Below are 20,812 nucleotides of genomic sequence, written 5' to 3'. Positions count from 1 at the left end.
GCACTTGGCAATGTCCCATATAGTATAATTGACAAAAGAAACACAATTTACCCCTGGAGCTTCTTGTTTAACGCCCAGTTGGCTGAGCGAGGTCAGGTAAACCTAGCAAGCCCAGACTTGCATAGTTAAACAAAGGGCTTAAGGAATGTTTCAGAAGTACAGGTTAGCTATAATCGCTTGGCAATCCTGGGTATGTGCAATAGATCTAAACAGGAATGCATTCAATGCAACAGGGTTTGTTTTACTTCCTCTTTTGCTGTCTTTTCGTTAACCAAAAAAAAAAGTCGATCAAGTTCAACCAGAAAAATCACTTTGCATCCTCAGAAACCGCTAAGACAGAAGAAAAATAATACTTAAACACGGAACTGTTTGCTTTGTCAGGGAAAATGCAATTGTTTCCCTATAATGGTAATCTGATAAATCCTTTAACATGCTTAGTACCCTTTATATTTTACTTTAGGACCAGAGGCGTAACTAGAACCTTCAGGGCCCCAGTGCAAAAAACCACAAAGGGCCCCCTGACCTCCAAGCTTGGTGTTTGAAAGCAAGGGGCCGGTCACAAGTGCAACCTTTGCAACCCTAGGAGTTCTGCCACTGATGTCAGTAGTTTTTTTGTTTTTGTCATTTTTAACCATTTTATTTTATTATTTAGTGTCAGATATAACTTCCACAGTGTTTTATACAAAACCACATAAAGTGCAGTGCCTCAATTAAATTCCTCACTTTACTCTCACCCCCCTATATAAAGTGCAATTGATATAGACAATATGGATGGGAAAATACCAGCATAAAAAATATGTAAACAACATATGAAAATAGAAAAAAGAAAAACAATTCCAGTGCCACATGAATGTCCTAAGTGAGTGATCACTTCAGTGCCACTAAATTCCTCTTATTTAAAGTGCTTCTTCTATAAAGTGCTTCTTCTATTCACCAATCAAGTGATGGCCAAAATGGCCACTCACCAGATTGAGTCTGTGTATGCGCCTTTGGTTCATTTAGGATAACCACTCCGTTAAAGGTTTCACCAACAGCCTTTCCAAGCAGTATATGGGGGCCTCTTGCACTAATTATTTCTCATAGAGATGTATGAATAGCCATCATAATGTAGTATATAGTAAAAAGTTTATTTAAAATGTAAAAAGCAAAAATTTAAACTCACATGTGCCTGTGCCTATGCCGGCACCAAGCATGTCCAGCCGTATGTGTTGGGATGGTGTTCAGACCTGTCTCACTAATGCTCCAATCCCCTGCCAGTGGCGGCATATGTCCCACAGTCTGTGAGTGCGTTCCGAACCTCGTTTTCCCATGGTACCAGAAGTGACAAAAACTGAGTTCCCAGCAGCCTCTACGCGTTTCGCAAAATGTATTGCGTCATCAGAAAAGCTGCCATACGCCTCCATCTCCCCTATTTTATATTCTACTGTGCCATTAAGTACACTAATTGCTACTGTTACACCCATTCCCCAGAAGCCACGCTAGACCGCAAGTGACCTACCGGAAGTCTCCCGTTCGCCATCTTTGATTCTGTATTGCCTTACTCAATACCGGATGTCCTCCACTGGAAGTCTCCCGTTCACCATCTTTAATTCTGTATTACCCTACTTAATACCAGAAGTCCTCCACCGGAAGTCTCCCATTTACCATCTTTGTCTCTGTATTTTCCCTTTTGCATTGTTCCCATGTTGCCAGGAAACAGCGTAATCATCATTATAGTCCCTCATTATATATTACTATTTTTCCCTCGCTAAAGACCTCCCCCTATATCCAGATGGTATATAAAAGTCTCCCTGTACATACCGCTGGTTGATTTTTACAAGTTATTTAATCAAACCATAATTTTAAAACAATAAAACTCAAACACTATATCAATTTTCTTAGTACAACCAATACAATAATACATTTTTGGTTAAATTTATTCTTCAAGAAACATTAAACATTAAATTGGAATATTACTATATTTACTTATTTTTATTTATTTTTCTATGTTAGCTTTAGCCTTAAATATTTCGCCACTCATCTATTCTCTAAAATAAAAATAAAGATAAAAATAAAAGTAAAAAAAAATAAAATGAAAATAAAATAAAAATAAATATAAAAATAAAAAATAAAATGAGCGTAGTCCGAAACAGGGAACAGGTGGGTGGGTCAATAATTTTCTATGAAGCAATTTATGTCAAGTTCCATGTTCATTCCCAGGGGTCTCATTGTATTTAATTGAAAAATCCAATATGTTTTATTGCGTGGTATTTCTCTGTGTAAATTTACATTTCTCTAATTTTGTTCTATTTTATTAATTGCATAAAATTTGAGCTCTCATGGGTCCCTATTGTGAGTGTCCCTAAAATGCTTTGAGACACTGATATTTATATCCTTTTTTAATGTTTCTCACATGTTCACCGATGCGTGTTGTTAAAGTTCTGGTGGTTCTACCCACGTACTGGAGTCCACAGCTGTACTCCAGCACGTAGGTAACGTGTGTACTACCACATGTAATGAGTTTGTCAATCACAAATTCCTGTCCTGTAGTGTATGACTGAAATTGTGGAATTTTTTTCTCCCATTAGTGAGCCTGCAAAGTTTGCATTTTCCGGACCTGTAAAAACCTTTATGATCGAAAAATGAAATTTTTTTGGGCGGATCTAGAACGTTTTTTACAACAGCATCCCTTATTCTTTTTGCTCTCCTATAAATGAATTCCGGCTTTCGTGGAAGAATTTTGCTCAGATGTTGGTCATTGCAAATTATGGGCCAATTCTTTGCTATGATCCCTTCTAATAGTTTATACTGGCTATTAAATCCTGTGATAAATGGTATCTTGTCCCCCATGGTAGGTTTATTTTTACTTTCTAATAGTTTATCCCTATCAAGATGTCCTATTTTCTCTCTGATCTTTTCCAATTCCTTTCTTTTGTAGCCTTTTTCCACAAACCTCTCTATTAATACATCTGTTTGTATCTGATAATCCATCATTATTACAATTACAGTTACATTTAATCCTGATGAATTTCCCTTTCAGGATTGCCCTTTTCCATTGAGGGTGATGACAGCTACTGAACAGGATATATCCGTTCCTGTCTGTCTCCTTTGAAATAGGTTCTAGTATTCAATTTGTTGCCATTTTTGAATATTTCAAGGTCCAAAAAATGTATGATTTCCTGATGTATATTCAAAGTGAATTTAATCCCATATTGGTTCTCACCTATGTATTGGACAAATTCATCTAGTTCTTTCCGACTACCCTTCCAAACCATTATATCATCTATAAATTTTTTATAGACAACCATGTGTGGTCAACATTTTCCGACTATCTCCTCTGCCTCCCATTTATTCTGGAAAATGTTGGCCCCACTAGGGGCATATTTAGAAAAAGGAGAGAGTAAAGTACAACCAGTTGATTTTGTGTACACCCATAGCGGCTTAAAGAACAAATCCACGTTCAATCCGAAATCGAGTTCTAATCAACATATTGAGGTTTTCAAAAAAAATGGTAGAAAAGGAAATAAAAAATATAGTACCAGAAAAAACAAAGAAAATTGACAGAGTATGGCAAGGTATAAAGAAATTGGAGAAACTAAAAAATATAGTGATAAGACCCGCAGACAAAGGGGAGGGGGGGGTGGGGGGTTGGTAGTTCTGACCAAAGAAAACTATGGAGCAGAACCTGAAAGATTAGTGAGGGATAATACAACATATCAAGTCTTGAAGAAAAATCCCAATAGAGAATTTAGATCTAAATTAAAAGAATTTTTAACTAAAGGGATTGCAGACAAAATACTGAATAAAAAAGAGGGTCGCTATTTATTACCCGATGCACCAAAAATACCAGTTATTGCTCAGGTTATTGACCAGGTATTGACCAGGTACCCAAAGTTCATAAACCTAAAACCAAACCACCAGGAATGCCCATAATCAGCGGTATAGGGTCAGTACACTCTAGATTAGGAGAATATCTAGATGTGTTTTTGCAACCCCTGGCAGGAAAGGGAGGAGCCTTTATTAAGGACAGCAAGGATATCATCCAATTATTGAGGACTGTTGAGGTGGATGACTCCACGTTGCTGGTGACCATCGACGTGGAGTCTTTATACACCAATATTAGGCAAATTGATGCCTTGGCTGCAGTGGCATGGGCCTTCTCTGATTTAACTTCTCTGATTTAAGACTAAAGCAGAGAAGGTTCATTTTGGAGGGACTAAGGATGGCTATGGGCAGTAACTTTTTCTGGCATAATCACAAATTTTATAGACAAATTAGGGGGGTAGGAATGGGGAATAAATATGCCCCTAGTGTGGCCAGCATTTTCCTGAATAAATGGGAGGCAGAGGAGATATTCAGAAAATGTTGGCCACACGTGGTGGTCTATAAAAGATTTATAGATGATATAATGGTTTGGGAGGGTAGTCGGAAAGAACTAGATGAATTTGTCCAATATATAGGCGAGAACCAATATGGGATTAAATTCACGGTGAATATACATCAGAAAATCATACATTTTTTGGACCTTGAAATATTCAAAAATGGCAACAAATTGAATACTAGAACCTATTTCAAAGAGACAGACAGGAACGGATATATCCTGTTCAGTAGCTGTCATCACCCTCAATGGAAAAGGGCAATCCCAAAAGGGAAATTCATCAGGATTAAACGCAACTGTAATTTAATGACGGATTATCAGATACAAACAGATGTATTAATAGAAAGGTTTGTGGAAAAAGGCTACAAAAGAAAGGAATTGGAAAAGATCAGAGAGAAAATAGGACATCTCGATAGGGATAAACTATTAGAAAGTAAAAATAAACCTACCATGGGGGACAAGATACCATTTATCACAGGATTTAATAGCCAATATAAAATATTAGAAGGGCTCATAGCAAAGAATTGGCCCATAATTTGCAATGACCAACATCTGAGCAAAATTCTTCCACGAAAGCCGAAATTCATTTATAGGAGAACAAAAAGAACAAGGGATGCTGTTGTAAAAAAACGTTCCAGATCCACCCAAAAAAATTGCATTTTTCGATCATAAAGGTTTTTACAGGTGCGGAAAATGCAAACCTTGCAGGCTCACTAATGGGTGAAAAAAATTCCACAATTTCAGTCATACACTACAGGACAGGAATTTGTGATTGACAATCATTACATGTGGTAGTACACACGTTACCTACGTGCTGGAGTGCAGCTGTGGACTCCAGTACGTGGGTAGAACCACCAGAACTTTAACAACACGCATCGGTGAACATGTGAGAAACATTAAAAAAGGATATAAATATCACAGTGTCGCAAAGCATTTTAGGGACACACAATAGGGACCCACGAGAGCTCAAATTTTATGCAATTGATAAAATAGAACAAAATTGGAGAAATGTAAATTCACGCAGAGAAATATCACGCAATGAAACATGTTGGATTTTTTAATTAAATACAATGAGGCCCCTGGGAATGAACGTGGAACTTGACATAAATTGCATCATAGAAAATGATTGATCCACCCACCTGTTTCGAACTATGCTCATTTTATTTTTATTATTTTTATTTTATTTTATTTATTTTTATCTTTAATTTAATTTAATTTTATTTTATTTTAGAGAATAGATGAGTGGGGAAATGTTTAAGGCTAAAACTAACATAGAAAAATAAATAAAAAATAAGTAAATATAGTAATATTCCAATTTTAATATTTAAATGTTTCTTGAAGAATAAATTTAACCAAAAATTAATTATTGTAGACTGGTTGTACTTTGAATTGATATAGTGTTTGTGTTTTATTGTTTTAAGATTATAGCTTGATTAAATAAATTGTAAAAGCTGCCCAGCGGTATGTACAGGGAGACTTTTTTTTTATATACCATCTGGATATAGGGGGAGGTCTTTAGCGAGGGAAAAATAGTAATATAAAATGAGCGACTATAATGATGATCACGCGGTTTCTTGGCAACATGGGAACAATGCAAAAGGAAAAATACAGAGACAAAGATGGTAAATGGGAGACTTCCGGTGGAGGACTTGCGGTATTAAGTAGGGTAATACAGAATCAAAGATGGCGAACAGGAGACTTCCGGAGAGGACTTCAGGTATTGAGTACGGCAATACAGAATCAAAGATGGTGAACGGGAGACTTCCGGTAGGTTACTTCCGGTCTAGCGTGGCTTCCAGGGAATGGGTGTAACAATAGCAATTAGTGTAGTTAATGACACAGTAGAATATAAAATAGGGGAGATGGAGGCATATGGCAGCTTTCCTGATGACGCAATACATTTTGCGAAATGCGTAGAGGCTGCTGGGAACTCAGTTTTTGTCACTTCTGGTACCACGGGAAAACGCGACTCGGAACGCACTCGCAGACTGTGGGACATACGCCACCGCTGGCATGGGATTGGAGCATTAGCGAGACTGGTCTGAGCACCATCCCCCCACAAATACGGCTGGACATGCCTGGTGCCGGCATAGGCACAGGCACATGTGAGTTTAAATTTTTTTTTACATTTTAAATAAACTTTTTACTATATACTACACTATGATGGCTATTCGTACATCTCTATGAGAAATAATTAGTGCAAGAGGCCCCCATATACTGCTTGGAAAGGCTGTTGGTGAAACCTTTAACGGAGTGGTTATCCTAAATGAACCAAAGGCGCGTACACAGACTCAATCTGGTGAGTGGCCATTTTGGCAGGTGGTAGTGAAGTCACTTGATTGGTGAATAGAAGATGCACTTTAATGTGCATTTTTTATGCTTGTATTTTCTATCCATATTGTCTATATCAATTGCACTTTATATAGGGGGATGAGAGTAAAGCAAGGAATTTAATTGAGGCCCGGCACTTTATGTGGTTTTGTATAAAACACTGTGGAAGTTATATCCGACACTAAATAATTGTGGTGATAGCGCAATCCATATTACACGCATATTTTATATTAAATTTGTCTACTCATATAGTGACATTTATACCTGATTGCAGCAAACTAACATATAATCTGTTGAAACCTTTTGCGCCGGTAATTCGGTGGTTTTTCATTTTATTTTATTATTTTTTTTCCAATTTTTTAAGCAGCCCTGTTGGGAGACATTGGCAAAATATCAGGGGTCTAAACAGACCTCTGATGGTCCCCCTTTGAGACAGAGAATGGAAACTGAGGACTTTTGGCAGGAGAGGAGGACTTATGGGGCATGCATCAGCTGGAGGAGGAACACAGAGGTCATCAGTTCCTTTTTATGCTACCCCCGCTGCCCCTCCTATCCAGATATACAGGGGAGCCACATGAGCCCTCTGAAGGATGGGGCTGGGTCACAATTGCGACCCCTGTACTTACGCCCCTGTTTAGGACTATTTTACTTTTTTTTTTTTTTAAAACAATCCACAAAATCTGAACCAAGCCTTCTTGAAGACCATTACACATTTTCATGGCTTTAAAAATAAAGAACCAATCCTGTAGTTGGATATAAAAATACCTTTTCTGTGTGGTTTAAATTCTTGGGGACATTCACCGAGACCGGATGGCATTCCTATTGAATTCTATAAGGCCCATGGAGACCTATTAGCTCCTGTATTGGCTTCTCTTTATTCTGATTGTCTGAAGGAGGGAGCTTTGTCGGATTCAATTAGTCGTGCCCATATAGTTTTAATATACAAGCATCCAAAATATCCATCCTCCTTGTGCCTCATACAGGCCTATTGCTCTTTTTAATGTAGACTTTAAGATTTTGACAAAGCTCATCTCCCGACGATTGGAGCCTACGATGTCTAATATTACTGACTCAGATCAGGCGGGGTTTGTGTCTGGCAGGGCTACTGATGTGAATTTGAGGAGATTATATACTATTATTAATGCTTCAAATCTTACGATAGGATCTAGAGTCATTGCCTCCCTAGATATAGAGAAGGCTTTTGATACTCTGGAGTGGCCCTTCTTGTGGGAGGTGCTTCGCAGAATGGGCTTTCTAATGGTATTTATAAAATGGTTGCAGGTCTTATATAGAAATCCTACTGCCGCAGTGAAAATGGGGGGAGGGTTGTCAACTCCTTTCTTGCTGTTTAGGGGAACCTCGGCAGGGCTGTCCTCTGTCCCCCCGTCACTTTTTTCCATTGCTATGGAGCCTGTGGCAGAGGCCCTACGTACTTCCCCCCAGATTAAGGGCTTGCGGAGTGGCGTGGAGGAGAGGGTAGCCTTGTATGCAGACGCCCTCTTATTATTTTTGAATGACGCTGGACCCTCTCTCCAAAGGGCCTTAAAGATATTGGACTCTTTTCAACGGTTACAGGGCTGAAGGTAAATTGGACCAAGTCCTTGTTGTGCCCAATAGATATGGAGGCTCGAAGTACGGCTTCAAATTATATTCCATTGCAGTGGGTAGAGAATTTCAAGTATTTTAGAAGTTGTAATTTCACGTCAAGCTTCTGAATTTATTTCCCTGAATTTGACACCGATCCTAGGAGATATGGGGCAAAAGTTTAAAGCGTGGAAGTCTCTACTATTGTCTTTACTGGGACGTATTAATCTTTTAACCACTTAACAACCGGCCCATAGCCAATTAACGGCTACAGGGCGGTTGTTTAACTCTCAGAATTCCACTCTCGCGCGCCCCCTGTGGCGCGCACAGGACCCGGGCCCATCGCAGGCCGTTTACCACGTGATCGCTCTGTCATTTGACTTGTAAACAAACCGGCGTCATGTTATGACGGCGGTTCCTCCCACCCCTCTCTGTACCGATTGGTACAGCGGAGGAGGGAAGAGATCAGTGTCAGCAGCGCTGTGGGCTGCATCATCGCTCACTAAAATTGAACCCCTCAATTCCCTGCCAATACTCTGCAATACCCTGCCTTTTTTTTTATTTTTTTATTTCAGGCTTCCCAGCCTAGAGGTGAGATGTGGGGTCTTATTGACCCCATATCTCACTGTAAAGAGGACCTATCATGCCTGTTTACATTCCTTGTAATAGGAATAAAAGTGATCGAAAATTTTATTTATATAAAAAAAATGTAAAACTAAAATAAAGTAAAATGAACAATAAAAAATATATATTTTTTTTTAAAGCGTCCCTGTCCCCATGTGCTCGCATGCAGAAGTGAACACATACGTAAGTCCCGCCCACATATGAAAACTGTGTTCAAACCATACATGTGAGGTATCGCTGTGAACGTTAAAGCGAGAGCAATAATTTTGGCCCTAGACCTCCTCTGCAACTCAAAACATGTAACCAGTAAAAAAATGTAAAGCGTCGCCTATGGGGATTTTTAAGTAGCGACGTTTGGCGCCATTCCACAAGCGTGTGCAATTTTGAAGGGTGACATGTTGGGTATCTATTTACTCAGCGTAACTTCATCTTTCACATTATGCAAAAACATTGGGCTAACCTTACTGTTTTTATTTTTTTTTTAAGCATAAAACTGTTTTTTTTTTAAACGCGTTCGAAAAATTGCTGCGCAAATACTGTGCGTGATAAAAAGTTGCAACGACCACCATTGTATTCTCTAGGGTCTTTGCTAAAAAAACAAACAAAAAAAAACAAACATATATCATGTTTTGGGGTTCTATGTAATTTTCTAGCAAATAAATGATGATTTTTACATGTAGGAGAAAAATGTCAGAATTGTCCTGGGTGCTCCAGAACGCCTGATGGTGCTCCCTGCATGTTGGGCCTCTGTATGTGGCCACGCTGTATAAAAGTCTCACACATGTGTTATCTCCATACTCGGGAGTAATAGCAGAATGTGTTTTGGGGTGTAATTTGTGGTATGCATATGCTGTGTGTGAGAAATAACCTGATAATATGACAATTTTGTGATTACAAAGAATTGTAGGAAAAAATGACAACTTCAAAAACCTCACCATGCCTCTTACTAAATACCTTGGAATGTCTTCTTTCCAAAAAGGGGTCATTTGGGGGGTATTTGTACTTTTCTGGCATGTTAGGGTCTCAAGAAATGAGATTGATCACACCCGAAGGACTGACGGCCTATTTTCAGATATTGGCACCATAGCTTGTGGACTCTATAACTTTCACAAAAACCAAATAATATACACCAATTGGTACTTATTTTTACCAAAGACATGTAGTAGTATAAATTTTGGCCAAAATTTATGAATAAAAATTACTAATCTGATAAATTTTATAACAGAAACAAAGAAAAATTCATTTTTTTTTTTACAGAATTTGTTTTTTTTTTTCTTTTATAGCACAAAAAAAAAAAACCCAGCGGTGATTAAATAACACCAAAAGAAAGCTCTATTTGTGTGAAAAAAGGACAAACATTTCATATGGGTACAGTGTTGCATGACTGAGTAATTGTCATTCAAAATGTGAGAGTACCGAAAGCTGAAAATTGGTCTGGTTATTAAGGGTGTTTAAGTGCCCAGTGGTCAAGTGGTTAAAGATTAAAATTATACCAAAAATTTATATATCTGTCTAAACACTCTCCTCAGTGGCTCCCTGTATCCTTTTTTACCAGATTAAATCAACTTTTTTTCATCTTTTTTATGGTGATCGGAGAACCCTAGGTATAAATTAACCACCCTGATGCACCTTTCAAACAGGGAGGTTTAGCTTTTCCGGATTTTTATAAGTACTTTTTTAGCTACTTGGATGGTCATGGCCACATGGTGGCTGAGCCCAGACTTATACAATTTCTCTACTTGTCTATAGGCAGCAGTGGCATGCTCTATAGAAACTCTTAAGGTACTTTTATGTAGGGGCCGAAGGGCACCCTACCAGTTAACTGCTTCAGTGCTCAATACTATTCAAGCTTGGGAGGCTGGTCTAAGATGTGAGCATTATCCCAAGGGTGCAATCTCTCCAAGTGGCCCTCTATGGTTTAATCCTACTCTTCCTCAATTTTTTAAACTACCAGAGCCTATTGCATGGACTAAATAGAATAAATTACTTTCTCAAGTGATCCCTGATCTACTTTCTCTAAAATTACCTCAATTTTTAATTTAGTTAGTTAGTTACTGTTTTTTAATACTTTTCATGCCCAGTTTCCACAGGATAGTTTAACCACTTGCCTACGGGGCACTTGCACCCCCTTCCTGCCAAGGCCATTTTTCAGCGCTTTTGCACTTTGAATGACAATTGAGCGGTCATGCTACACTGTACCCAAATGACATTTTTATAATTTTCCTTCTCTTCATTCATCCTTCAATATGGCGTCCACGTCCTGTACTATTCCTGGACGACGACGCCATATTGAAAGATGAAGGATAGTGGCCTGGTGTTGATGCTTGAGGTGAGAGTTCTGGGAGCTCAGTTCCTATTGGATACCCAACTGTCAGGGCTGGCTTAGCCCTTCATCCTCTGGGCTGGCCGCTTAGCTGTCGGCTAATTGCCAGCTCTCTTCTCTTTCCACAGGTACCAGCTGTTCCAGATGATGCTCATCTGACCTGCATATTTAAAGCCTTCCAGCTCATTTCTTCATTGCCTTCACGTTGGTCACATCACAAGGAACCATCTCCTGCTGTTTGTTTCAAGACTGGCTTGCCAACATCCCGCCTGACTTCAGGCCTGGCTCATTACCCGATCTGGTTAATGAACTTTGGACTGACTGGCTACTGGACTCTGGCTATGCTTAACTACCTTTTTATTTTTATTAATAAGCAAGTGTGATTTGATTGTACTTCTGTCTCAGTCTGATTCATGGTTCCTGACACCAGCATAGAAGGAAGTTTGGTCTTGATATTTTATTATTGAGAAGTGGACTTCATATGAGCATATATTCTTATATGGACTCGGACTAATTTGAGTGTTAATTATTTTATATTTGCATCATTCGCTACCCACCGTATATATTGTTCCTTTGGATCACAGTCCATCTGAGTACCCGAGTACCTATTTGCAGCCCATGCCCCATAGAATACACGTTGGTGTGTTTTGCTTTCCAAAATGGGGTCATTTGTGGGTAATTCCATCGTCCTGGTGCTCCAGGACCTTCAAAAGTGTGATAGGTAGGAATGAAATGAGATGTGTAATTTATGCTCCTAGAACACCTGAAGGTACTACTTAAATGTTGGGCCTCAGTATATGGCAGGCTGTGTAAAAGTCTCACACATGTGGTATTGCCATACTCAAGAGGAGTAGAAGAATGTGTTTTGGGGTGTAATTTTTACTATATACATGCTATATGTTAGAAATCTCTTATAAAACGACAACATTGTGTAAAAAAAATTCTTTCCATTTTCTGAAGACTTGGGTTAAAAAAAAAAACCTAACCGTTCAAAAGACTCATAATGCTTCATAGAATATACTTTGGGGTGTTTGTTTTCCAAAATGGGGTCATTTTGTGGGTAATTCCCTTGTCCTGGTGCTCCAGGGCCTTCAAAAGTGTGATAGGTCGTTAGGAAATTAGAGGTGCTAGAACGCCTGACGGTGCTCCCTGCATGTTGGGCCTTTGTATGTGGCCAGGCTGTGTAAAAGTCACACACAAGTGGCATCGCCATAGTCAGGATGAGTAGCAGAATGTATTTTGGGGTGTCATTTTTGCTATATACATGCTTTGAGTTAGAAATATCTTATAAACTGACTACTTTGTGAAAAAAAAAATACGTTTTCATTTTCTTTCCACATTTTCTGAAGACTTGTGGGGAAAAAAATGAACTGTTCAAAAGACTAATTTTGCCTCATAGAATAGACATTGGGGTGTTTGCTTTCCAAAATGGGATAATTTTGTGGGTAATTCCACTGTCCTTGTTCTCCAGGGCCTTTACAAATGTAATAGGTTGATAAGAAATTAGAGGTGAAATTTATGCTCCTAGAACCCCTGATGATGCTCCCTGCATGTTGGACCTCTCTGTGTGGCCAGGCTGCGTAAAAGTCCCACACTAGGGATGGAGTTTGAGTCGAACATTGCCTGTTCGCCGAACAATTTGGGGTGTTTGTGGCAAATTCGAAAAGCCGCAGAACACCCTGTACAAGTCTATGGGAGAAATCTAAAGTGCTAATTTTAAAAGCTTATATGCAAGTTATTGTAAAAAAAAAAAAAAAAAAAAAGGGGTTTGGGGCCCTGGGTCCTGCCCCGGGGATATGTATCAATGCAAAAAAAAAAAAGTTTTAAAAACGGCCGTTTTTGTGGGAGCAGTGATTTTAATAATGCTTAAAGCGAAACAATAAAAGTGCAATATTCCTTTATATTTTGTACCTGGGGGTGTGTATAGTATGCCTGTAAAGGGGCGCATGTTTACTGTGCTTAGAACTGTCCCTCCACAAAGTATAATTTCTGCAGGGAAAAAAGTAAATTAAAAGCATTTGCGGCTATAATGAACTGTCAGCTCCCCGTAATACAGAGAACAGTCATTGATTAAAAAAAAAAAAAAAAAAGCGTGCGGTTCCCCCAAATTCAATTACCACGCCCTTCAGGTCTGGTATGGATATTAAGGTGAACCCCGCGTCAAAAAAAAAAAAAGTGGGGTCCCCCCAAATATCAATACCAGACCCTTCAGGGTCATCTGCCGGAAAGTCCGGTCGTGTGTATGTAAATCTCCATCAAGCTTTCTCGGGTCTTGTGGATCAAGGTGCCCTCAGAATCCATATAGTAGGATGGTTGTTCACCGTTTACCCAATAGGTTCCTCTGATGCTGTGGGACCTAAATCTGGTTCTGTTTGTCCTTCAGAAACAGCTGTCTGAACCCATTAGGCAAGTGACTGAGCTGGTAACCTTGTCCTGCAAGGAGCCCTTTTCGTTGATGATAGGTGATCATTTCAGCTGCAAACAGTCAACAGTTCTCTGCTGTTTTCTCGAGTCACTTAACATTTACTTGTTACTCACCCCTCATTTGGGCTGTATTTAGAATATCCAAAAAAGTAAAGATTTAAGTCTAAAAATTGTAAAAATATGGGATTTTTGTACTCGCCATTTAATAATGTTCCTGGAGTCCATTGAGGGACACAGATCTAACTCTCAGTTTTTGATCATGCTCTCAGTACTCCTTTGCTACAAAATTGAGGCCCGATGATAGTGAGAGAGGGGGGTTATCCTGGGCTAACCTACAGGTTTTCTGTTTGCCAGTGTCCAATCTTCCTTTAAGCTTCAGTACGATTTAAAGGTTAAAAAGGTGTCCCGCAATGGACTCCAAAAAAAAAATAAAAAAAAATCATTTAACTAAGAACAAAAATCCTATAATATTGATGCGGTTTCCTTGTTTAGCCTAAGGACATTTCTTTAAATCCTGAAAGATATCAGCCAATGCGGTCGCCTTGTACCCTCCTGTGTATTAAACTGAAATCTCAATGTTATCGGCCTTTGTCATTCTCTTCTGTGCTTCAAATTACAGAACATCCACCTCCTATGTTATGAAGAAGAGTATATAAAGCCTGGTACACACCACTATTTATTTTGTTTAAAAAACAAACTGACAGTTCAGGTCAGAGCCGCTGTGCTAATGATCTGACATTAGTATCTGCGCTACTGTGTTCTGACAGGGGGACTGTCCCCATGGCAGAATGCTCAGATCAGCACTCTCAGCCATTGGCAGACCTTTCTGGGTCATGAGCCTTCGACAGAAGCTTGTCGAACTTATGGCTTCTGTCAGACCGGCTACCATACACAAAGGCCGAATGTCAGCCAGCTTTCATTGAACCAGCTGATGCCACCTGAAATTTGGTCTATGTGTAAAAGTTAAGGGAAGGCGTTTTTAGTTTAAATCAGAACAGCCTAGGGTGACAATACGGCTCCTATATATTAGGCCACCAAGTAAATGTTGTCACCCTACAATGGATGTATGTTACTAGCAAAATCACTGTCCAAAACTAAATGATACCAGTTAGAAACTGGTAATCTGCAATATATAGGATATGTTTTTCTTCTACGGTTTGCTAAGCTTTAAAACTGTCTCTGCACTTTATAATTTGATTGTAGTGTCTTGATTTACAAATAAGTGTGGCTGTTTGCAGGAAGGTGGGCCAACAAAGACCCAATAACAAAACAAAAAACCCCACACAATAGATACTTTAAATGTTTTTTATTAAGATCGGCAATTTTATATTTTACATGATTTGATCATCAAGGCTATTCCAGTATTATACAGGATATATTATTATAGGCTGCATATCAGAAAAATACAATAGAAAGAAAAATGTTTCACAGTTTTGAGCTTGAATAAGGTTTGAGTAATGGAATAGGTTATGCATTTTCAAGAAAAACTGGAGCAAAGAAAAGGGAAAGCCTTTCTCAGACAAACCAATTGGATATCAGCTCTCATTCTTCAGTGCAGGTTAGAGAATGAAAGCAAAGACTTGATTGGTAGCCATAAGGAACATACCTGAACAAAGTCCAGCTTAAGTCCAGTTCTCCTCACTAGCCCATTCAGTGCCAACAGTCACTATCGTTATACTGCTAGACTATGTGCCTAGTTGTAGACGTTTCCAGTGTCATATGACAGGATGCATCCCTGGCATCTTTATGATACTGCTTGCTCATCCCTGGAGGTCAAGGATGATAGCTCAGGGAGCCTGCATATGAAAAGATTACACACTTGCTTTCTTTGATAAACTCTAGTGCAGAGAGCAATGTCTCTGCAAACAACTTTATGAGCGTGCTGGATCTGAATGGATTATAAAAGGTGCTAAGGTGTGTTTGAATGTAAACCTTCCCTTATAGAGTAGCTGTTCCTTTATATGGATGCTCACAAAAGTGCCCCCCCCCCCACCGCAGACTTTATAAAATGCCTAAAAAATACTTTAGCTTATTCAGTCAGTGGTCAGGTGCACAACTTACTCACAGCTGTCGCAGCTTGCACTCCATTCTGCATAAGGCCTCATGCAACAGCTGTATTTTTTGAGCCCTGTGTGCAGGCATTGACTTATTTTCAACCTGTAAAACATACCTCTATGACCTATGTGGCCACAAACCCATAGGCGTTTACAGGCATATTAGAAGAGTCCTAAAAAGAAAAACAGTTACCAGTGCATTTTTGGGCAGAAAAAAAGGCTTGGTGCAGCTAAGCCTAAATTCTGAACGTGTTTAGCACATGAGCGTTCCATTCACATCAATGGCCAGAATAAATTAATGGCCAATGAAATCCATGAACACTAAAATGCTTGATGCACCTGAAAATGTGTGCAAATTGCAGATTTAGACACATTTTTTAAGCAGTTTTTTTCCTACCAAAAGCAAAGCGGTTCAGAATAAAAACAAACAAAAAAAAAAACACAAGGACATGGGGCATTAGCTCTGTACTCTATCACAGATCCTAGCTTTGACCCGTGCATGCTGTAGAGCTCCCATTAAAATTTGTACATAAAAATGGAGCACAAGCTGCAGGACCTGTTGGAAGGTTGCACAGCTGAATGCTATACAGTCCTTTAAATGGGAGGTGTTATTGTAGCCATGTCATAAAGGTACAGCTACCCTGAGGCCTAAAAAAAAAAAAAAACTTTTTCTTTCTAAGCCTTTTCTACTATATTTTTCTACGATCTAGGAATACAAGTTCCCTGGCTTCAGAACTCTGAAAAATTTTGTAGCCCCCTAAATTAGGCACAAAAACAATATAACAATCTCATAATACATCTTATGGTGACCCCCCCCCCCCCCATGACTCTCAAGATGCATATTTTTCAGCCCCCCATGGGCCAATGCAAGTATTTATTGGTTTGCTCTGTGGTAGCTCTACACTCAACCATGATGTGAAGAAGACAGACGGACAACCATCAATGGTGTTGTGTACAGCATTGCAAACAATGTGTAATTTAGGAGCACATTAAAGAAAAAAAAAAACACACAACATCTTTATGAGGCTTCATGGTCTTTGCTCCAGTTATTATAGATTAGTATGAAGGAATGAACTGTTCAGTAAATACGGTGTATACAGAAGCTGAATGCAAATATCACAAAAAAAACAAAAGGGCTTTAAAAACGTGACGGTTCCCAAAGGGCACTATTATACCTCCCACCACAGCTTAGAAAATGAACATGTCCCTACATATTTTTGTAACACAGTATTCCTGTACATAAAAAAAAAAAAAGAGACAGTGCCAGACTGTGCCTTACATTTCACTATGGGGCTGCCCACCCCAAAAGCGTCACTAAGCCACAACCTCCTTCCCCCTTCCAGTACCACTGATTTTCCTAGCTGGGATATCACAGGTACCCCATAAAGCAAAGCTCTGTGTGACTAAGAACCTGAAACCACACCCCAAAGTCATGTGCAAATTAACATTTCTGAAAAGTTGAAGCATGGGCTTCCCATAGGACTCTGGTGAAGCTGCTTAGACCACAAGCAAAACACTGGAGAGATAATGATGAGGAGGATTTCATGACTATGAGAAGTAGTGTCACTGTGTGGGGGGGGGGGGGGTTATAAATGATCATGTCTGCAGTCTTCTCATAAAACATTAATTTACAATTAGGTGCATATATATTTGGACACAGGCACAATTTTAGTTTTTTTCAGGTATTTACCAAAACATATTCAAGTTATATAATGGATATGAGCTGAAAGTGCACACTCAGGTTTAATTTGGGGGTATGTATAATCCACATTGGAGAAAGGGTTTAGGAATTACAGCTCTAATAGCCATCCCCCCCCTTTTTTTTCTTCCAAGGAACCAAAAGTATTTGAACAATTGAATCAAAAGCCGTTTCATGGTCAGGTGTGGGCTACTCCGTTATTTCTTCATCAATTAAGCAGGTAAAAGGTCTGCAGTTGATTCTAAGTGTGGTATTTGCATTTGGAATCTATTGCTGTGAACCTACATCATGCGTTCAAGGAGCTGTCCATGCAGGTGAAATAGGCAATTGTAAAGCTTCAAAAACTAAACAAAACCATCAGAGAGATAGCAGCAACATTAGGAGTGGCCAAATCAACAGTTTGGTACATTGAGGAAAGAAGAAAGCCAAAAAAATAAAAATCAGACCAGTTCTGGAAAAGCATTCTTTGAACGGATAAAACTAAGAGTAATCTGTACCAGAATGACCGGAAAAAAAAAAAAAAAAGTGTGGAGAAGGCTTAGACCAGCTTACGATGCAAAGCACACAACGTCATTTGTAAAACATGGTGGAGGGCAGTGTGATGGCATGGGCATGCACGGCTTCCAGTTGCACTCGGTCATTGGCGTTTGTTGATGTGACAGAAGACTGAAGCAGTCGGATGAATTCTGCAGTGTCAGATTCAGCCAAATGCAGCAAAAGTTGATTGGACGACACTTAATAGTACAGATGGACAATGATACAAAACACGCTGCAAAAGCATCCCAGTAGCTTAAAGGAAAATAAGTGGAATATTCTGCAATGGCTGAGTCAATCACTTGATCTCAACCCAATTGAGTATGCATTTCACTTGCTGAAGAAAGACCCACAAACAAAGAACAAACTGAATACAGCTGCAGTTGGAGCCTGGCAAAGCATCAGAAAGGAGGAAACCCAGTCTTTGGTAATGTCCATGGGTTCCAGACAACAATGAAATGTTAAAAAGGGAACATGTATAATTATCTTCATTTGTCCAATTACATTTGAGCCCCTGAAAATGGTTGCAGTTCCTAAAATTTGTACTTTATATTTGACCCCTTGAATTAAAGCTGAGAAGGCTGCTCTTCAAATTCATTTGGATTGTTTCATTTTAAGTTTTATTCTGGTGGCATACAGAGACAAAAGCATGGAAATTGTGCCTGTGTCCATGTATATATGGACCAAACTATATATTTCCACCACTGTTTCTGTATGTGGCTCACTGCTTTCACCAGACATCAAATGAAAAGGCATCCCCAGGTGAGCACTGCATTACAGATTTAATCTTTGGTGAGATACAGGGAGTTGGCTGCTATTCTACAGGGCCATGGGGAGTACAATTTATTTTATTACGAAACGGAGACGAACATGATTACCCCTCCCCCACCTATTTTCAGCAGGTGTACAGCCATGGCCCATCTCCAAATCTACACAACAGAAGCAGGCAAAAATCTGTAATGACATTTATGAAAATCCCTGAAATGCATATATTTGACCTTGAGTGGAAAGTATTTAATTTTTATTTATTTTTTTTGTTTAAATATACTCAACAGGAGTACATAAAGTGTCCCAAGTACCACAAAGGCTTCCCATTACTGGCCCAAGAACATGGACAATACCCCAAATATTTATATATACACACATATATACATTTCACACACCAAAATATATAACCCTCCTCTAACTGCAAATAAAACTTAAAAATATATAATAAATTTGTATATATTATATCAGCTTTCTGTAATACATAACATAAATCAATTGCAATCTTTACCAGTTCCCTGAACTGTTTCCTCCCAAGAATCAAGTTATTAGGGCTTGCCATCACTCAATATGGCAGCCAAGATTGGCATCACATCATCACAAATAGTTTGGTCTGAATTACGCATAGTGGTACTGGTACCGTGTGAGAGGAGATCTGGCAGAGCCTGAATACCTTTTATTAGCAACATGTTAGTAAAAGGTTTTAATTAGGTCACTGTTGCTGCTTGACAAGCCAGAGTTTGAATTGAACCTTTTACTATTAGACATATGGAAAATTTCAGTGCAGCACTTAGTGAAGGAAATGGTTTGTTTGGACCGGCTTGACCCAAACAAACTATTAAAAGTGACAGGAAACATGGAAATCAGCTTTAATCTGCACCAAACAAAATGCGATATAAAAAAAAAAAAAAAATCACTGGGCAGCAGTATCGCATGAATGACTGTAAATCACATTATACAACCATTAATTAAAAAGTAAAATAAAGCACTGCCTTATCAGTAGGTGAGCTGCAATTTTCTGTAAAGCACACAGGGAAAATGTAAATTGCTTGTTAAAATTTAATGGCTCGATCCATCAAAAGCAGATTTTCCCAGCTTTGGCGAGTGCCATTGGGTTCAATCACCATTCAGAACTTTGTGTCTCAGCAATTCTAACAGGGAGACCATACTTTTAAGTTCCCAGCTTTGCCTGAGGCCACAGCCATTTCAGAGGAGTTGTCTTCTACCTCCTGGAGTAAGACTTGATGGTACAGCGAGCAAAGGTGGTAACATCATACAAATTAAAATCTAAAAATTCCGAGGACGGGTCATCCAAACAACCTCCAACTACAAACTTAAACATCAGTTAGAAGCAGGCTAACCCTTTAAGCAAGCAAGATATATTGACAGCTTTGAAAGGGTTTGCTCACAGTGTTCCCATATAAATCAAAGGGACGGCTTGTGGGACCATATATGTCCAGTTTGGGGTAGCAGGTCATTTTCTTCCAATTTGTTTATAGTGACAATTGGAGACATGTGCTTCCCCTTCCTGAGATATAAATCACATTAAAAAAAGTAAACTTATACAACTTTCATAGAGCCCTCCCCAATGGTCACTTCATGAGTCCATACACTGGAAGATTCATTAGAAGCGAGCGCTGGATGAGACAGACAGGAAAAATCTGCCTCTTGTAGAACACTATTCATATTCCAGATAAAATTATCAGCTCATTGCACAGCTTCAAGATGAACGGCCTTTTATCTACAGCAGCTCTAGCGGATAAAAACATCTCACTTTGACCACCAGGGGGAGCACTTGCTCAGTCAAAGACCTTACACTGATCTTGTGCTAGGAAGTCCAGATTGGAAGGGGATGAGCCTCTGTATTGAAGACGAACTTGTCCAAGTTCAAGAGGTCCACATCGTCAGAGAAAAGAAGGAACAAATACTTGAGGGTCTCCCCCAGGAAAAAACTCTCCATCTTGTCCCGAGGCTCAGGGTTGCTGGGATTTTGCACATTGTTGATGGAGGTGTAGCCACCAGATGGAACCTGGTAAAGAATAAGATCATATATAGTACAAGGAACAAGTCTCCAGGAAGAAAAACACTGTTCTGTTAAACTATTACTAAACCCACAA

At 39.1% G+C, this 20,812-nt stretch overlaps 1 protein-coding gene across 3 annotated transcripts in view; it reads right to left on the bottom strand.

Annotated features, from left to right (window-relative positions):
• Positions 1–14,934: 14,934 nt before the first annotated feature.
• MAN1B1 (mannosidase alpha class 1B member 1) overlaps positions 14,935–20,812 on the bottom strand; it is an 87,803-nt gene continuing 81,925 nt past the window's right edge. For all 3 annotated transcript variants that reach the window (XM_077477262.1, XM_077477272.1, XM_077477281.1), the window contains one exon: positions 14,935–20,724. In XM_077477262.1, the coding sequence (XP_077333388.1) occupies positions 20,524–20,724 (201 nt within the window). In that variant the 3' untranslated portion in view covers positions 14,935–20,523. The remainder of the gene's footprint in view (positions 20,725–20,812) is intronic.

Source organism: Lithobates pipiens, unplaced genomic scaffold, assembly GCF_037356315.1.
Source record: "Lithobates pipiens isolate NorthernLeopardFrog02 unplaced genomic scaffold, aLitPip1_a1.2 Scaffold_1, whole genome shotgun sequence".
NCBI classification, from domain to species: Eukaryota; Metazoa; Chordata; class Amphibia; order Anura; family Ranidae; genus Lithobates; species Lithobates pipiens.
The sequence above is the reverse complement of the archived record's forward strand: the minus strand, read 5'-3'. Positions and strand labels throughout refer to the sequence as shown.